Source organism: Lynx rufus, unplaced genomic scaffold (assembly GCF_022079265.1).
Source record: "Lynx rufus isolate CCGP_SWC_20201006 ecotype Redwood Valley unplaced genomic scaffold, mLynRuf1.p SCAF_8, whole genome shotgun sequence".
NCBI classification, from domain to species: Eukaryota; Metazoa; Chordata; class Mammalia; order Carnivora; family Felidae; genus Lynx; species Lynx rufus.
In genome coordinates, this window is record NW_025814896.1 from 48,333,117 (window position 1) to 48,353,241 (window position 20,125).

General features: G+C 43.2%; 1 protein-coding gene across 3 annotated transcripts; it reads left to right on the forward strand.

The window, feature by feature from the left end:
* The first annotated feature begins 2,245 nt into the window (after nt 1-2,245).
* Nucleotides 2,246-17,702, forward strand: CSTL1 (cystatin like 1). 3 transcript variants are annotated; one of them, XR_006960214.1, is made up of 5 exons: nt 2,246-2,348; nt 4,407-4,571; nt 6,791-6,946; nt 8,087-8,304; nt 14,825-14,908. XR_006960214.1 is itself a non-coding variant. In XM_047068705.1 (3 exons), the coding sequence occupies exons 1-3, from the start codon at nt 11,521-11,523 to the stop codon at nt 15,748-15,750; spliced, it is 417 nt and encodes a 138-aa protein (XP_046924661.1). In that variant the 3' UTR covers nt 15,751-17,702. The 3 variants fall into 3 exon arrangements, 1 of the variants encoding a protein (XP_046924661.1); XR_006960215.1 differs by lacking the exon at nt 14,825-14,908 and adding an exon at nt 9,132-9,192; XM_047068705.1 differs by lacking the exons at nt 2,246-2,348; nt 4,407-4,571; nt 6,791-6,946; nt 8,087-8,304 and adding exons at nt 11,521-11,739; nt 15,667-17,702 and having other exon boundaries at nt 14,825-14,938.
* Nucleotides 17,703-20,125: the final 2,423 nt, after the last annotated feature.

Genomic DNA, 20,125 nt, shown 5'->3' on the forward strand with positions numbered 1-20,125 from the left:
TGAGAAATTATTCCGTAAAATTTAGACCAAAGAATTAGAAAAGGCAAAATTAAATATACAAAGTATCTGCTAGAGGAAACATAGAAGATAGTAAATTAAGTTCAAGTAAATACTTCTGAAAAAAAAAACATTGTGTCATTAATTAATGTTATTCTTTTCATTAACTGATTTGAAATTCAGAACACATTTTGAAATTAACTGGATGTTTTTAAAAGTGGCAAATGGTACCTGGGTGGCTCAGTAGGTTACGTGTCTGACTCTTGATCTCTGTTCAGGTCATGATCTCAGGGTTTGTGAGATCCAGCCCTGAGTTGGGCTCTGTGCTGATAGCACAGAGTCTGCTTGGGATTCTCTCTTCCTCTCTGCCCCTCCCCTGCTCGTGTGCTTCTCTCTCTAAATAAATAAATAAACTTTAAAAATGGCAAATGGATATAAAACAAAGATGCCCCAACTTTTTTATATGATAAATTCTAAGACCTTTCTCCTATAGGCTCAATATGTTTCTTCCCAGAGTTATGGTTCTGAGCTGTAGGCACAATGGCTTACAGAGAAAAATGGTTTATTTCCTGGACCATTTTGATTTCCTTTAACATTATTATTTTAATTTAATTGATTTAAACTTTTTTAATTAAAATAAATTTTAGGAGAATTCTTTTCTATTCATTTCTATTCATTTTTATGTATATGTTTCCTATCAAATCTTTATTAAACCTATAAATATGCAGATATTATCACAGTGTATATTTGTATTTTGTCTGTTTAGGAAACATAAGCATTTTCAAGATTGCTACCAGTCTTTGCAATGAATTGTTGATGGATAATAGTTCTTTGCACAAATTTTATATAACCCTTTCCTATTATGACACATTGGGGGTTCATCCTATTTGCCTATTACCAAAATAGTCGGGTTTGTCCCAAAATGAAGAAGGCGTTTCCTATCAGTGGTCACACGGTCACAAGCTTATTTAGGGTGTGGTGCTAACATCTCTTCATACTCAGTCTGAAAGAACTGAGCCTTCATAAGCCCACTCTACACTGTTGTAAATACAATACAAATGCTCTGCATTTGAAAATACAGTTAATGCTCAGCATTTGTGGATTCTATATTTGCTTTTAAATTTTAATGTTTATTTATTTACTTTTGAGAGAGAGAAAGAGAGAAAGAGAGAGAGAGGCTGAACAGGGGAGGGGCAGAGAGAGGGAGACACAGAATCCGAAGCAGACTTCATTGCAGAGAAGACTAGCAACTCTTCTAGAGGATTAAGATCATCTTGCAACCCTGTCAGCACAGAGCCTGATGCACGCCTCAAACCCATGAACTGTGAGATCATGACCTAAGCTGAAGTCAGATGCTTAACCAACTGAGCCACCTACACGTCCCATATGGATTCTATACTTGTGAATTTGCCTATTCGCTAAAATTTATTTGTAATCCCCAAATGAATACTATGGCATTTCTACAGTCATTTATGGACATATGCAGGGCAGTGAAAAATTGGAGTGACCTGATATACATCTTTTCAGCTTAGGCTGGACAAGGCAACATTGTCTTTTTTGTGTTTGTTTGTTTGTTTGGTTGGTTTGTTTTTGTTTTTGTTTTTATTTTTGGCTTTCATACTGTAATAAGTATTTTTCTCATGGTCTATTTAGTACCATGGTTTCCATGTTTTTGTACTTTTTTGGTGGCTATGGGTGGCTATGAGTTCAATGTTAACTAGTCAAGATGTAGGTCAAATAAAGTGTCTTTAAATAGAAATACGTATAAAACAAGGTTATGTGTTAATGGGTTGGCAAAAATGTGACCAGAGACTCAAAGGAACCAAACTTGTGCTCTCCTTAGATGCAATAGTTCAGTATTTGTTAACTCAGTGTTTATGGCGACTTTATAGACCATATTTATTTTGATTGATGAAAATTAGCTGTATACTGGGAGGCTTTCTCAATAAAGAAAATGAAATGTAGCCAGATATAGAATCTCTCTTTCCCAATCCCTAAAAGGAATAGACAAAAAAAGTAAAAGACTAGCAACTCTTCTATAGGATTAAGATCACCTTGCAACCCCTCTTCTCCATCCCAGTCACTATCCTGCTTTATACTGTTCTCTGCCCCAGCATGCTGACCTACAGGGGCTCCATCAATAGGGTCCTGTGTCTTCTGGTATCTTGTTGCATTAGGCCAATGAGATGCCCAGCATACAATGGAGGGCAGCAGGTGAGTGAGATCATGGCATTTGTTTCCCAGCCCTTCTGCAGGGTGGTCAGCTGAGGCTCTCTGATGTCTAGATCGCTCCCCTCATCTTCCAGCAAATGACAACCATGTGCCCTGGATTCCCTTGCACCTGCAGCACTGTAAGTACCTCCAATAAATAAACCTTCCTATAGTGAGTGTACCTCTGTTTATTGTGGGGACCCTGATTGACACACTCCCCAGCTTGTTGTATGGGGTGTAACCTTGAAACTCAAACTATAAAAGTCTCATATGAGAAAGGAAAATCTTGGGCCAGTCTTAGTCATGAACATGGATAAAAGAATTCTGAACAAGATATTAGCAAACACACTATGCACAAAAAGTATTAATGGTTATGGACATAAGTGTGAAATGCTTAACTTTAAAACTTTTAGAATTTTTTTGCTTTTTTTAAATTGAAGTATAGTTGACAATGTCACATGAGTTTCAGGTGAAAACTTTTAGAAGTTTTAAATGAAAATACAGGAAAGTAGCTTCATGACCTTGATTTCCTAAATGAGACATGAAAATTGCAAACCATAAGAGAAAAAAATCAATACATCCACTCCATTAAGATTAAGGATTTCTTTTCACTAACATAGCATAACTGAAATGAAAAGACAAAACCACAACCCAGAAAAAGATATTTACAGTAAATAAACCCCAAAATAATTATTACTAAGGATAAATAAATCCTACAAATCAATGGAAGGCAAACAACCAAATAGAAAAGATGAGCAAAGGACTTGAACTTGAAGACTTGAAGGTTACAACAAAGTTTTGGCCTGCTTCAGCATTGGCCGCTTGTTGTGTCAGAAGATGGCGGAGTACTCATGGAAAACAGCAGTAGAGCAGGAGACCAGAAGCTGGAGCACAACAGTCTGCAGAGCCTGCATGCCTTTTATTTGCTTTCGAAATGAGACGTGATGGTTACTTAAATGGCATAGCCTGCTAAGGAGCTGGTAAACTAATGTTGCACAAGTGAAACAGCTGCAGAAAGGACAACAAAAGTAGGGCTCCTAGGTGGCTCAGTCAGTTAAGTGTCTGACTCTTGATCTCGGCTCAGGTCATGATCTCACAGTTCTGAGTTCAGGCCCCGTGTCAGGCTCTGCGCTGACAGTGCAGAGCCTGCTTGAGATTCTGTCTCTCCCTCTCTCTCCCTGGCCATTCCCTGCCCATGCTCTCTCTCTCCAAATAAATAAAAAACTTAAAAATCAAAAAAAAAAAAAAAAAAAAAAGAAAAAGAAATGAGACCAAAGGCTGCATGAAGGATGATGGCCTGCCAACAAACCATGCCACCCTGGGTCCCCAGGTGGAGATCCTACAGAGACAGTGAGAATGTTCTGTCTCTTGTGACATCTCTGACATTCTGAGCCTCGTGGTTTCTCAGGTTTCCTTGTCTGGAAAGAGAAAATGTACACTGAGCCTTTTGGGGCAATGCCAGCTCTGAGCCATCTGTAGTACCACCTTGTCATTGTTGGCATTCTGTGCCTGCTGCTGGCCTGCTCCCCAGGACCAGCGGGCATCTCCAGCCAATATCAGCCATGTCCTTCTGCTGCAGCCCCAGGATGAGGGCTCAGGGGCTCAGGGCTGCAGTGGGGGCTGCTGCTGGTAGCCTGGGCAATGCTTCCTTGCAGCTTCCCTTGGGAGAGTACTCAAACAGGTACCCAGACGGCAGATTGCTCCTTGCTGGGATGGCTTTGAAGGGTTTCTGGTGACAGGGTGGGTCTCAAATAGATTTGCTTCTTGTCAGGGTAATATCCAGGTCAGCAGCTGGTTGAGAGCAGGACAAAGAAGAGTTTATCAAACAGTGCTTGAATGAATGAATGAATGAATGAATGAATGACTGAATGAATGAAATAAGGTGGGAGAAGAACCCAAATGAGATCAACCCTGCTATTTACAAGGGCATATTTGTTCTCTGAGAGTTGTCACATCATCTTCTCTCAGCCCCTATGATGTCAATGGTGACAGGGATAGAGAGAGGGCAGGAGGGGGGAGATCACAGAAAATAGCCTGGAGCCCCAGGGAAGTTCTACCTGCTGCACCTCCATGGCTTCTTGGAGGAGGTTTCCCCTTCTTGAAATAGTCAACATGGCCCTGTGTGCCAGGCACTATGCCAGGCACTTCTGCACCTTTTACAATAATCTGATGTATTTACTGTTATATAAGTTTTACAGATGAGGAAACTGAGACTCAGAAGGTAAAGCAGCTGCCAAGCAACAGTGGAAGGGCTGCCTCACATCTGACTCTGCTCTGCATCTCTCCGACCCCTCATAGCAGCTCCAGACTCCACAGTGAGAACAGAACTGACCAGCCTGGATGTCTGGACTCAGCCTGGCTGGGTAGGGGATGGTCTACTTGGCTATCTGTCCTGGAACATGCCTGGCATCCTAGGGCATGGATTCTCACCTGCTAGATGACCTCCAGGTCCCTTCCTGCTTTGGGGAGCAGTGGCACTACACTTCAGGTTTCCAATCAGAAGCATATCATGATGAACAATGTTTTGACCAGGCTGATGAGTGGTCTATGCCAGCCCAAGGGAGTTGGGATCAAGGAGGAGCCTAAGAAGTTCATCTGGGGGTAGGGGCGCCTGGGTGGCGCAGTCAGTTAAACGTCCGACTTCAGCCAGGTCACGATCTCGCGGTCCGTGAGTTCGAGCCCCGCGTCGGGCTCTAGGCTGATGGCTCAGAGCCTGGAGCCTGTTTCCGATTCTGTGTCTCCCTCTCTCTCTGCCCCTCCCCCGTTCATGCTCTGTCTCTCTCTGTCCCAAAAATAAATAAACGTTGAAAGAAAAAAAAAATTAAAAAAAAAAAAAAAAGAAGTTCATCTGGGGTGGAGGGTCAGGAATGATAAGATAAGATGGAGGAGTGGATTAAAAACCACAGCCAGGAAACTCCCCATTTCCAAACTCCTCAGCCCACACAAGCAGGACCTTACTGTCTGCAGTGATAAGACACATTCTCCCTCTATTTCCTGCTAATTTTTCCCTGGGAGCAGCCTGACAAAGAATTTCCAAGCCTGGTTGGCAATAGACAAAACCAGGAAGTTGTGCAGCTCACAGATAGCTCCCCATATATTCCCACCATGTCACCCACAAACCACACAGCTGTAGGCTGATGGAAGACAAATTCCATGCACTTGCCACTATGACTGCTCCAGCAGTGGCACTGCTACCAGGTTCATCCTGTGACTCAGAAGGCCAGGTGTTCTGGGTTCTTGGAAAGATGCTTATTCTTTCTTAAGCACCAACTACTAACAAGGTTGACTGTTTTCCTCTGGATCGTGCAGCAGCAAATGAGAAGGTGGCCTGGGCCCAGGAAGGTGGGAGGGGCTGAGGTTCAGGCCTCAATCTTCTCATACTTGCCACTCTGTGGCTCTGGATAAGGCCAGTCTTTTCTTTGCTTTTTATACTTAATATTTTTTTAAAAGTTTATTTGTTTATTTTGAGAGAGACAGAGACAGAGTGAGGGAGGGAAGGGCAGAGAGTGAGGGAAAGAGAGAGGATCTCAAGCAGGCTCTGTGCTGCCAGCGCAGAACCCAATGTGGGGCTCAAACTCACGTCCCTGAGATCAAGGCCTGAGCTGAGATCAAGAGTCAGGTGCTTAACTGACTGAGCCACTCAGGTGCCTGTAATGTACCTTTATTCCATGGAAAAAAATCAGGGTCCCTAGTTCCTCTTCTCCCACAGCTGTAACCAGGCAACACAATTTCCTATTATTTGATGAAAGTAAATAGATTCTCTATTGTCTCCTTGTTTAGTGGACATGACCAGGCATATATAGAGCCAGGACCTCTACCTCCCGTTATTCATGGACATAATCAAGTTTCCTGTTTAATAGAAAATAGAAAATATATATATTGGTATCTGCCTCTGGTTCTGGCACAGAACTGAAACTCTTGTAATTTCCTAAGTGGTAAGAGAACTAAGAGCATCTTTTGTTCTAATATTTGGTCTTTAACCCTGGTTCCTGGCATAGAGCTCCTGAAATTTTTGTATTTCCTAGGTGATAGGAGTGCCTTTTGTTCTAATGAGGTGACTTTAGATGGGTTCCTGGATGGAGGCTGGCCATCATACAGAACAACCCATGTTTAGACACTTGAAATTTTTAGCCCTGTCCCCCACTCTCTTGAGAAGGGAAAAGGGCTAAAAATGGAGTCAGTGATAGATCATGCCTACATGATTAAGCCTCCATAAAATCCCTAAAATATAGGGTTTGGAGAGCTTCCAGGTTGGTCATCATGTGAAGGTACCAGGAGAGTTGCCCTCAAAGATAGGGCATGGAAGCCTTCCCAAATACCTTGCCTTATACCTTCCTTCCATCTGGATGTTCATCTATATCCTTTGTCATATCCTTTTATAAGGTAACTGGTAAAAGTGTTTCCCTGAGTTCTATGAACCAGACTAGGAAATTAATTGAACCCGAAAGTGGGCCATGGGAATGTCAGGTTTATAGGAAGTTGGTCAGAAGCATAGCTGACAACCTGGAATTGCACCTGGCATCTGAAGGTGGTGGTGATGGTGGGGCAATCTTGTAAGACTGATCCCTTCACCTGTTTACAGGCAGAGTGGACTAGTGTTGGAGAGAATTGCTTGTTGTGGGGAAAACCCCCACATATTTGGCAGCCAGAAATGTCAGAAAGTATATTTTGCAAGATGGAAAATGATACTCATGGGAGAAAAAGACCATAGGGAAGAGCTGGCGTTTTCCCTACCCAGGTGGGAAGCTGAGTTTTTCCTTGTTACCTACTTTCCCTTTTTCATGGAAATATCTAGAAACCCTACTTTTCTCTAATTCCTTGGACATGACCAGGCTCCCTGTGTCCCCCTATTAAATAGGTATAATCATTCCCTGTCATTTCTTCCTTATAGACTTTCATAGACTTAACCAGGTCACATGTTTTCCCCTTATTCCATGGACATGGCCATCTTTCCAATTTTCTTCTTATTCCTGGACATCTAGGGCTTCTATTTTCCCTTTATTCCATGGGAAAGAGTGAGACCCCCATGCCCTTCCCTGTTTCACAGACACTATTAGGCTTCCTATTTTCTTCTTCATGCATGGACATACCAGGTTCCCTGTTTCCCATCTTTTGCATACTCACATTCCATGGACATGGCCAGGGTCCCTATATTCCCCTCACTACATAGACATAGTCACTATCTCTATTTTTTTCTTTTTATATGGACATGATGGGGCTGCCTATTTTCCTTTCATTCCATAGATATGGCCAAGGCACTCTGCTTTTCCCCTATTCTATTGATATAACGAGGTCCCCTACTTTCCCATGTTACAGGGACATGCTCAGCACTGTATTTTCTCCTCATTGCATGGATATAATCAAGCCTAATAGTTTCCTTTTCCATGGATTTATCAGGCTCAGTGTTTTTATCTTAATTCATGAACATTTTCAGGCCCCTTATTTTCACCATATTCCATGGACATGACTAGGGTCCTCCATTTCCCCCTCACTTTATGGGCATTATACTGCTGTATTTTCTTGCGGTCTATTCTGGATATAGCCAGGCAATTTATTTAATCTTTATTCTGTGATTTTAACCAAATCTCCTGCTTATCCCTTATACCACAAGCATTATTGGAATTCTATTTTCTCTTCATTCCATGGACATAACCAAAACCACCATTTCCCCCTCAATCTATGGAAATCATTTGTCCTCCTGTATTTTTCCTCTGATCCATTGATATAATGCTGGTCCCCTATCTCCATCTTATCCCATGAGTATTATCAGATCCCCTATTTTTCACTTACTCCATGGACATTAAGCATAGAATTGATGAGGCCTCCTATTTCCCTCCATTTCCATGGATGTGTTTATTTTCATTTTTCCCTTCTCCAGGCGCATCACCAGGGCCACTGTTCTCCCTCCTTCCAGGGAAATAATCACCCCTCCTATTTTCCCTGAATCCATGATGTGGAGAGATGAATAATAACCCACTGTGAGATGTCCACATCCTAAGTCCTGGAGCTTGTGAGCATTGTCTTACGTGGTAAAGAAGGACTTTACAGATGTGATTGAGTTCAAGATCTTGAGACAGATCATTCGGGATTTTTCAGGTGGGTCTTAAATGCCATCCATATTTCCTTATAAAAGGGAGGCAGACAGAAGAGAAGGAGGTCATATGCCCACAGAAGTAGAGACTGGGGTGATGTGGCCATAAGCCAAGTGGATTTTCCCCCAGAGCCTCTGGAGGGAGTTCAACCCAGTCAACACCTTGATTTTGGTCTAGTGAAAATGACTTCAGATTTCTGGCCTCCAGAATGGTAAGATAATACATTTCTGTGGTTTTAAACCACCAATATCGAGGTAATTTGTTACAAAACCATGGGAAACTAATACACATGGACACGTCCATACTCCCAAATTTCTCTTATTTGGTGGACATTTTAGTGGGGTGAACTGTGGTCCCCAAAAATATATGTGCAAATCCTAGCCCCTACTACTCATGAATGTGAACTTATTTGGATATAGAGTCTTTGCAGGCCTAATTAAGGACCTTAAGATGAGATCATATTGGATTTAGGGTAGGTCCCAAATCCAATGACTTGTATTCTTAAGGGAAAGAAGGGAGAAATCTGAGACAAAGAGACAGAAAAGAAGGCCATGTGGAGACTGGTGGAGATTGGATTTATGCTGCTATAAGTCAAAGAACTCCAGAAATGACAGAAAAGATCCCTGTTTTCTGTTTTATTCTATGGATATCACCAGGGTCTAAGTATTTTTTTCTTATTCCATGGAAATTACTGGGGACTCACTTTTCTCTTACTTTATGGACGTGACCAAGGTGCATATTTCTATAAGTAGATCATTTTTTTAATGTATTTAGCCCCATCTTCTTATATTTTCTAATATAGCCCAATGAATGTTACTTTTCCTTCCTCAGGTCCATGGTCTGATGGGCATATCTCAGGTTTCCAGGACAGGCTGCCCTTGTCCAGGTCTGAATACTCACACATATTACTCAGAATCCTTATGTATCTATTTGACAATGGCACTCCTGCAGCTCTGGGTCAGAGTGTTCCAAAGCAGACACCTCCATCAGCTGGGCAAGTCCTACAAGGCAGCCTCTGAGGGTCAGGGGAGGATGTCATAACATGTCTAGTAGGATTTTCACTAGGTGGTCTGTGTTCCAGGGCAGTTGGCATGCGAATCACTATGGGCTTCAGAGTTTGGGTTCAGAGTCATGAAAGAATCACCCAGAGGATGTTTCTGAGCACTGACTGATGCCTGACCTGGGAACAGGTTGTTTGCTACATGGATTTAGTCTCCACCACAAACCAAGATTAGTAGTTTTCCCCATTCTCATATTATAGATGAAGAAACTGAGACTCAGAGATTAACTGCCTCTTCTAGAGTCACCTAGCAAGGAATCTGAACCCAGGAGAGTTGGACTGCTAGGTGGTGCTGCTTCTCAAAGACAGGTCCTATTTATTTTTGAACATTTTAACCTTTATTTGAAATAATTTCAGACTTAGAAAAAGGCAACAAAAGTTGTGTGAATTTTGTTATATACACTTCATCCCACTTTCCCAAATGTTAGCATCTTTTGTAACTACAGTGAAATGGTAAAAACTAGAAAGTTAACATTGGCACAATGCTATGAACTGATCTACAGACTTTCTTCACATTTCATCAATTGTCCCACTATTTTTTTTTTCTTCAGGATCCCATTTAGGGTCCCACCTTAACAAAAGTTTTTAGAATAGGAAGCTATTACAGCCTTCTGAGTGCAGGTGATGGGGTTCAGGACATACTATGCCAAAATATGGCACCTTGGCACATTGAAGATTTTAAGACAAAGGAGTTTTAGGAAACGGTGAAGCAGGAAGGATACTCTGACCCCCTCCTTAGCCCTCCTTCCTTGAAAATAGGAGACAAACCTCTCATGTGAAAGACACCCTCCTGGTACATGGACATGGAGGACATCCTTTTCTCTGGAGACACGGAATTCAGGGTCAAGAAGCCTGTATAAACAAGCCTTATAACTTCTTCACCATTTATTACCCCTAGTCTCAACTCCATTGTCTTGTTAATTCTTCACACATTTATTATTTCCTTGTCTACAGGGTATGCAAGCTTCTTGTTCTGGCCACTTCACATCCTCATTCTCTTGTGAAGTTTCCCATGTATATATAAAAAGTCAATTAAACCATGTTTTTCTCCTGCTAGTTAATTCTAAGGCCCAGCCAGAGACCCAAAGAGGGTAGAGGAGAATTTTTCTTGCTTGACATAAGTAGCACCTAACCTTCAGGGGGGCACATGATTAATCTGTGAATAAGGATCAGGGTTTATTCCTCCCTCACAGGGAGGCCAAGATTACCTCACAAAGCTCTGTTGAGGTCACACCAATATAGCAAGAGCTGGTGCCAGGGCCTGCAGGCACAGTGGGATCCAGCAGCCAGAAATCTGCGGTGAGAAAGGTGGCAGGTTAGTAAAGAGAACCTGTCCCTAAAGGAGGCATGGAGAATAGTTGATGGTCAGGTTAGACAGGCAGAGCCCACAGAAGGTAAATAGAATGTATCATGCCCTGTCCCATGTCCCTGATTCCTCATATCCCAGTTCAAATATTACCTTCTCTGTAAGCCTTCCCCAATTTCCACAACTGGAACTTCTCTGTCCAATATGCTTCTTACTGCATAGCACTGTAAGGCTCTGTTTTGGGGGCTTTATTCCTCAATAGATGTGAGGGTAGGGAGAGGGTCTTGCCCATTTTGGCAAGGTGTTTAGAAATTATGCTTGTCTGAATAACTAAGGGAACCAAGCTGGTGTCATAAATATGTGGAAAATGTATGGACCTGAGAGTGAATTGGGCAACCACCCAGGGAGATTTCATGGGTTGGTCCTTTTGTTTTTCCTTTAATGTTTGTTTATTGAGAGAGAGAGAGAGAGAGAGAGAGAGAGAGAGAGAGAGAGAGAGAACACATGCATGCATGCAAGCAGGGGAGGGGCAGAGAGAGGGGGAGAATCCCAAGCATGTTTCACACCATCAGCACAGAGCCTGTCATGGGCTCGATCTCATGAAATGAGAGATTATGACCTGAGCCAAAATCAAGAGTCTAATGCTCAACCAACAGAGCCACCCAGGAGCACCACGGTTTGGTCCTTTGGTCAGATTATGGTAGAGCCTTGAAAGACGAGGTTGGGTTCTCAATCTCCATTTAACCTGGGAAAGCCCACTTGGCGAAGACTGCTGTAGGAGGGTGAGCGAGTTACAGCCTGGCCACAGCCCGCCCTGGCAGGTGCAGCGGATAGGAGATTTCTGAGGCTGTGAGATGGGTGTTGGATGCTGGAGGAATCCTCTGTTGCTGTTGGCTGCTCTCGTCCTGGCAGCCAGGCTGGGTCACTTTCAAAGGTGGGAAGGCTTCCAGGAGAAGTCCACGAGCGTGAAAAACATGAATTCAACCCTCAAGTTCTTCATTGAAACCTACAACAATGCTAGCAATGACACCTACTTATTTCAAGTTGACAAGCTACTTCGAAGTCAGATGCAGGTTTGTGCCTCGGTTTCTCTGGATATGGGCAGTGCCCATTTGGATATGCGGGGACATGGTATGGCTCCCAGAGAGAACCAAGTGATGGTTTCACCAAGGCAGGGGGAGGCTTCACTTAGGATGAGCATGCTTTGCAGTTGTTTGGACCCCAGAACTGCCTTAGCAATGCTTTTGAAATGCCAGCCTGAGGACTGGAATGAAACTCTGTCACTCTTGGTCTAAAGTAAAGATGGCCCCTGAGGTTCTCAACTATTCTTCCTTGGGAAGAATTGCCTTTTTAATTCTGAAATTAGTCCTGCCAGAGTGACAGCAAATGAGGATGATTTTGTTTCTTTTAATGGTATGCTTTGTTAAAATATAAGTATTCTCTATAGGTTCCCCCTCAACAATAGTTTTTCAATGTTCAGGGCTGTAGAGTTTGGACTTTCTAGCTGTATTCTACAGAAATCCGAAATTGTACAGAGGGTTTTTTTTGGGTGGAGGGAAGAGGAGGAGTGAGGGATAGGCTTCGACCAGATCATTTCTCTTTTTATGTGTTTTGAATACAAAGCTTCTCTGAAATATATTAATCGGGAATGAGAGAGAAAAAAAGTTATTTGAAAACCACTTTTGTGGGTCCAACTGTCTCTCAAATTTACATGGTAAACTATATGTAAGTGAGGGCAGAGACAATAGCACATTTTAGTTCAATTAATACAATTTGGAAAAAAAAAGATTGACAGGAGGAAAGGTATCTGGCCAGAGAGAGGGGCAGTGGGAACAGGAGGAACCAGCAAGGGCAGGGAACAGAGAGGGTTGGGCAGTGTCAGTGTGACACAAAGCATGCCTGACATCATAGTGTGTGGACATCAGCCTGTCCCTGTTTCAGTCACATACTTTTGCCCCAAGGTGGTGCTTATCAGGACCAAGAACACTGAAGTGACTTGGCCACAAGGTGGTGGCTGTTGACCAAAGATCTTGCCAAATTGGGAATCCCAGAAGGCCTGTCTTGTGGAGTCAGTCCATTATTATTAACAGTTAACTCTAAAAGAATAGTTTATGAGCAAACTTTTGATGTCATTCAAATGGATGAAAGAACAGCATGTGTGTGCCCCTTGGTGGCAGTGACCTGGGTTAAGGGTCCTTTTACCACATGATTACCTCTGTCCTAATACCTTACAGAGGGGTATAGGAGGTGGGCCTGGTGGGCTGCCTGCACCCAGGCTCTAGGTCCTCCTAATTGTGGGATCTTGGTCAAATGCCACCCATACTCTCCAGGCCTCAGTTTCCTCACCTGCAAGTGGGCAGAATGAGTGAAGCAGCACTCATGAAAATAATTGTCTTACTTGATCATTCTTCTTATTATCTAGCAGTGCAGTCTAATAATAAATAAGAAAACATTTTGCACACTGAAATGTTAAATTTTTTTTAACATTTTTTTTTTTGAGAGACAGAGAGAGACTGAGCGTGAGCAGGAGATGGGCAGAGAGAGAGGGAGACACAGAATCCGAAGCAGGCTCCAGGCTCTGAGCTGTCAGCACAGAGCCTGACTTGGGGATCAAACTCACAAACCATGAGATCATGACTTGAGCTGACACTTAACCGACTGAGCCACCCAGGCACCCTGCACACTGCAATGTTAGTAAAATTCATGGCCAGTGTTTTAGATTTTTCATACATACAGAGCATGATGAAGGTCCATGTGAAAGCCCTGCAGGATGCCAATGCCTGGATGGAACTGTCCTTTGATGAAGAGCTTGGAGCCCTGCATCTGGAAGTTCTTCCAGTAGCAGATGGTGGAACCAGGATGCCAACACTACCCTCGGGCCTCCTTCCCCTACAACCACCCTGCACTTTTCTGAGGACAGTTTCCTCCAGGGGCAGTGTGGGCACACTCTCCTTCCACTTCCACCCACCTGGGAGAGTGCCAAGGCTTCTCCTTTGGTTTGACCCAACACTGGGACAAGGAAGCAGGGAACTTCCAGGAGTTTCTCCCCTCCTCCAGGCAGAGATCTCTATCCTGTACATTGACTTGAGGGATCCAGCTATTTCCAACAAAGAACATGACTCACCAAAGCATTGATTAGAGTTTCATTTCAGGTTGTGGGTCCTCCCTGCCACAAAAGGCTTTCCCAGCCTCCCTGCCTGACATTTGACTCCACTTTTCCCAGACTCCCTGCCTGTGTCCTCACAGCCTGACACTTGAACATGAGCACAAGAAGACAGATCCCAACAGCTGGGAATAACCCTGGTGTGTGTTCTCCATGGTTTACACATTCACTCTTCTCCCCATTCTCTAGATGAGAAAACTGAGTCAGGGAGGTGGCAGGGCTTGGCCAAGGAGATAGAGTTGGCAGGGGTTAAAGCCAGAACTGTAGCACAATTCTGTTATCTTCTGTTGCTTTCCCCAACTCCATTGCTGCTTCAGAGTAATGTTCCCCACACTTTGCTAAAATATTTAATAATTCATAATAAGTTATTTTAAAATTTTCTTTGTGCATTCAGCGAGAAGCATGCTTCTCTTTAGCCTAGGCAACAACTCTTTGAGCACTCACAATTATCTGGACTCTGTAGTTGAAGAATTGGAGGCTGCTGGGCATTTGCTCAAAGGCAAAGTTAGTAGGTGGGGAATGAAGGCCACAAATCAGTTCAGTTCCTAAGCCTGTGTTTTTCAGCTCTGTTGCTAAACTTCCATTCAGGTTGGTTGGGAAGGAGAGTAGGGAGGAAGAACATGGATGAAGCTGAGACAAGATGCACCTATAGGTATTCTGAGGATCACGTGTACAGATGTGGTGGGTATTCTGGGACTGCTGGCAGCCAAGCTCCATGTCTTGCCTCCCTCATCCTGGGGATGCAAGGGAGATAGGTGAGAAGCCATCTGTGGCTGTAGCAGTGAAGCTGGTCCAGAGCAAGGGGCAGGGCTCTGCACATGCTGGGGATTGGCAGGGGCCATGCTGACTTGAAGAGGGAGCCATGCTTTTGGTGGATGACCTCTGGGAAGAGGGGCTGTGGTTCCTGGGGCTTTATCTGATCCTAGCTTTACTTGGAGAGGTCCAGCAACTGGATGCTTGGAGTCAATACTAATAGTGGCACTATTTCTTGGTAGCTGACGACTGGAGTGGAGTATATGGTCACTGTGAAGATTAGCCGGACCAAATGTGAGAGGAATGGCACAAGAAACCATTCATGCCCCATTCAAAACAAAAAAAAGCTGAAAAAGGTGTGTGGTGGCAGGGCCTTCTGATCAAAGGGAGAAAAGTAAAAATCTTAAAAGTAGACCAGAATTGGACATTGAAGCTTTTCCAGCTATGTGGATATGGGCAGGGTGAGGGATAGCCTGAGGGTCTCCTGATGCCACTGGAGGTGCTCAGAGGTGGGAGGAAGAATGGGCAGTCTCCCCACCTGCAGCTCATACAGCTTTGGCCACAGGCCTTCTGTCTCCTCTCCTAGTCCCATCCTGGTCCTCAAGTGGAAGTGGTTTACTTTCCCTGGCGATTTACTCTGTCTTGGCTCACACTCTCCAGGTCCCTGAGGATTGTCTAGTTTCCGTCTCATCTTCCAACCTCTGCCCATCTTTTCTGCCTTTTCCCAGTTCCTCCTGGTGATACCACCTGCATGCTGGCAGACATGAGGAACCCTCTGTGCCTGAATGCAGGTGCAGGAGGACTGATGTCCTGCACAGACCTCATCCCCATGTCCTACTGGGCTGCAAGCGCCAGGCACACCTCTTCCAGGTCCCAAGTAACTGGGCAAGGAGCACCCATGGTGACATCCCTGTTCAGGCTGACCCCACTCTGCCCCACAACATGACTGTGAGCCGATACCCCCACCCATGTGGCCAGTGTGCAGATAACAGTGACTGGTCCAGACTCCCCAGACAAGGGCTTGGGGCGAGGGCAAAAGCTTTTTGTTTACCTTCAAAAAGTGGTTTTCTTTCTCCTTCCACAGAGTTTCATTTGTGATTTTTTGGTGTACACTGTGCCCTGGATGAACTACTACCAACTCTGGAACAACTCCTGTCTGGAGGCTTGAATGCATCGGTGCAAAGATCTTTGATGAAAACTTAGATGGCCACCTGTGCACTTTCTATTAGACTTCTGAAAGGCCTCATTCCCTCTCAGCAGGGTCTCCACACACCCACTCACACTTGCACACAGTCACATACATGCATGTGTACTCACAATGTATGCAGACACAGGCACACTTACACATATGCAGTCTCACACACCCACACTCATGCACACACTCATATGCTTACACACTCACACTCACTCATGCACATGTTCAGTGGCCTTTAGGGGGCTGGTACAATTTGAACAGAAGGCTGTTAGCTCTTTGGAAGAAACACATAGTTTTTCTACTTTGGCACATAGCTCTGAGAGTTGTGATTCTGGCACATCCTGACCTCTGGCCTGAGCTTGCAGGATCTCTGTTTCTTCCCCACACTCTCTGTGACTTGCACATCTTTGTGAGTGTGGCTGAGGTCCCCAAGTTCACTAGTCCAGTAACTCAGTAGGAGGACCCCCAGGACACAGCATACAGTTGTACTCATAGCTATGGCTTATTACAGTGAAAGGATACAAGACAAAACCAGCAGAGAGAAAAGGCTGATGGGGAGAAGTTTTGGGGAACTAGATGCAGGTTTCCAGAGTCCTCTCCTGATGAAATCACATGAATGCACTTAATTCTCCAGCAGTGAGTTGTGATAACATGTGTAAAATGTGTTTCCCAGGGAAGCTCAGCAGAGACTGAGTGCCACAGATTTTCCCTGGAGTGCACACATAGGGAGCCTCTGCCTAGCATGTGTCCAAACTTCAGACTTCCAGAAGAAAAGCAGGTGTGTGGCACAAATCACATTGTACAAACAGTGTAGACACATGAGGTCCTCTCATTACTTGGGGAAAGTTTTGTATCAGTGTAGGGAACTGTTTACCATCCAGGTTCTGACACTCCAACCAAGGCCAACTTTACAAGTGGGCCTTTCCTAGGACAGCAGTCTTGACTGGCTGTGTGAACTCTTTCCTTCACAGAGAGATCCTGAGCCTCCCATGTGCTCAATGCTGGTGGAATGAGACTTATGGGGTCTTCCCTCATGTGACTCAGTTGAGCAGAGTAGCTCTACACTGGATCAGAAATGGGGAGCAGATGTGGGCTGAGAGCTTCCTCAGGGACCATGACCATCAGCACACTCATAATGGCAACTTGAGAGAATATTTCCAAAGGGGAAGAGTTAACACACAAACTAGAACTTCAAATTCACCTGAGAGGCTTCAGGGAGAAGGGAGAGTGGAGGTGCAGTGTTAAAGGTGGGGAAATTCTCATGCAAGAGAGAAGCCCAGAGCATCCAGCTCTGCAAATCTAATGTCATTAAGGGCTGAGTGGGTGCCTGGCATGGGCCTCCTCTCCTCACTTTCTCATTTGGTTATCATGACAATCCTATGAAATGGCAACTCTCACCTCCATCTTACATGTGAATAGCCTCTCTCCAGATCCTGCCATCCTAGCTGAATTTGGCTTGTTTGTTGAACTTTTACAAATGGAATCATACAGTATATATTCTTTTGTTTTGGATTTTTTTTCACTCAACATATTTCTGAATTCATTCACGTTGTGTGTAATTGTAGTTCACTTTAAAATTGGGTAGAATACTATTGTGTGAATATACCTAACTGTATTTATCAATTCTACTGATAATGAACTTTATGGTAGTTTCTAACTTCTAAGAATAATAGCCATTAAGAATGAACAAGCATGCTCCTGTCTAATGGTGGACATATGCATGTGTTTCTGTTGGGTACACAGCTAAGGGTGGAATTGGTGGACAATAGCAGAAGTGTGCATCCAAACATTAGCTAATTTACTCAAGAGTTTTAAAAACATTTGTGATTTTTTTTTACTTAATTTACCTCTCTAATGTTACTTAATTATTGATTTAAACCTTGTTCAAGTTCTAAGTTCTTACTTTTTAAAATACATTTTAGTTATATGGCTTTTTTAGTTAATTTGTATCTTTATTTTATGTAATTTCGAATGACACTTTATTCTTTTGATAATATGTTACCAAGCTTTATGGCTAATTTTTAAAGTGAACTTTTTAAAGTGAACTCTCCCTGCTCCACCCATCTGCCTTGCTTTTTTATAAATGGCAGCTACGAAGGACAGGCACAAGTTATGCCTCTGTAATAGGAGTCGGAGTCTAGGTCCTGATGTCTAAGAGACCCAAGAGAGGTTTCCTTATAATAGAGAAGCAGAGTAAGATTTAGCAGAGACACATGGAGGAGAAAGTGTGTGAAGACAGAGGCAGAGGGTAGTGATGTGGGCGCAGCCCAGGAAAGCCAGCAGCCACCAGAGGCTGGAAGAAGCAAGGAACAGATTCTCTCCTAGAGCCTCTGGAGGAAGCACAGTCCTGCCAACACCTTGACTTCAGACTTTGTGGCTCCAGAACTATGTAAGAAAAGTTTCTACAGTTTGAAGTCACCAAGTTTGTGGAAATTTGTTACAGCAGCTAGAGGAGGATAATACACTGGGTTTCCTTTTTGCTTCATATCTCAGACTTAGAGATGAAGAAGCTGAAAACCTGGAAATGACAACATGTGAAGATAAAAATGCCTCAGCAAAAGCTTTCTCTCTCTAGCCAAAGGGCCAATGTGGGGCAGCCCATCAGGAAAGAGAGCATTTAGTCATAAGTGCTTTACTCCAGACAAACACCATAGCAAAAAAATGAGGCTCCCCTAATCTTCTCATTCCCAGCAAAAGCTGAGTAGGGAACATAGGTTTTCACCTTCTTGAGACTTTAATGAGGATCCCAATACTCATGTTGAAATGGAGTCAGAGAAAGCCAAGTAAGGTGCCAGGAATTTCACCCCACTGAGTATCAACAAGCCCCACACATCCTGTGGTGATACTGGAGGCCACGTGGAGAGCCTAGACTTCTGTTTCTCCCCACTGAGCTAGTGTGAGAAGAGACATGTAGTGATGAGACACCCTTGCCCTTTCCAGTGAGAGTCAGAGTCACCCCAACAGAGGTCAGGGTGCATGGAGGCTGAACTCCTACACATCCAGCTGTGATGAGGGTTCCCCACACCTGTTTCAACCTGACCTTCAGTCTCCACCTGGAAGTGGTGAGGTGTTGTCTCTTTTTCCTTCAGAGCATGGTCAAGGTTTGCTAAGAGAGATATAAGTGAGATCCAGAGGTACAGTATGAAAACACCCAGGTTTTAATAGAAAATCACTTGTCCTACTAAGAATGAGGGAAACGTCAACTTAAATGAGAAAAGGCAATGAACAGATGGAAACATAGAAATGACACAGATCTTAAAATTGTCTGATAAGGATTTTAAAGCAGTCATCATCAAAGTGCTTCAATAACCAATTATCAATATGCTTCAAACAAATGAACAAATGGGAAGTCCCAGCAAAGATATAGACAATCTCTTCACAAAGACAGAAGATGTAAAGAAAAAACAATTGGAAACATTAGAATTGAAAACTAAAATAACTGAAATACAAAATTAAATGGGTGGGCTCACCAGTGGAATGGAAGGAATAGAGGAAATATAAGTGAACTGGAAGCGAGAATAGTGGAAACTACCCAATCTGAACAGTGAGAAAGTTGACCAAATAGAAGTGAACAAAGCCTCAGAAATTGGTATGAATATTACAAAATATCTAACACATTGGAATCCCAGAAAAAGAAGAGAGGGGGGATAAAAAATGATTTGAGGAAATCATGATTAGGAACTTCCTAAATTTGGCAAAACATCAAAACCTGTAGATTTAAGAAAGTGAGTGAATCCTAAATGGGATAATTGCCCCCAAATCCACACTAAAACATGGCAGAGTTAAGCTTCTGACATTTAAAGACTGAGAAAAAAATCTTGAAAACAGGAGAGAAAAGCCACCGTCTCTTTAGGGGAAAAACCCGATTTGAATGACAACAGATTTCTCAAACCATGGACACCAGATGTGCTGCAATATTTTTCAGGAGCTAAAAGAGAAAACTGTCAATCTAGAATCCTATATCCATCAGAAATATCCCTCAAGAATAAAAGGGGAAATCAAGCCATTCCCACATGGAGGGAAACTCAAGAATGTGCACCAGAAGACCTACACTAAAATAATAGCTAAAATAAGTTACCTAAATAGAAAGGAAATGCAGTATAAGAGAAGGACTCTTGGAGCATCAGAAAAAACATAAAAAGTAAAACTATGGGTCAATACAATAGGTTTTCTTTCTCTTGAGTTTTCTAAAATGTTTGATGGTTAAAACAAAAATTATGTCATTGTCTGATGTGGTTCCCAATGTATGTAGAAGAAATATTTAGGATATTTGTAAATGAGGAATGATAAAGATATAAAAGGGAGGTAAACTTTCTATACTTCATTTAAAGTGGTAAAATATCAACAC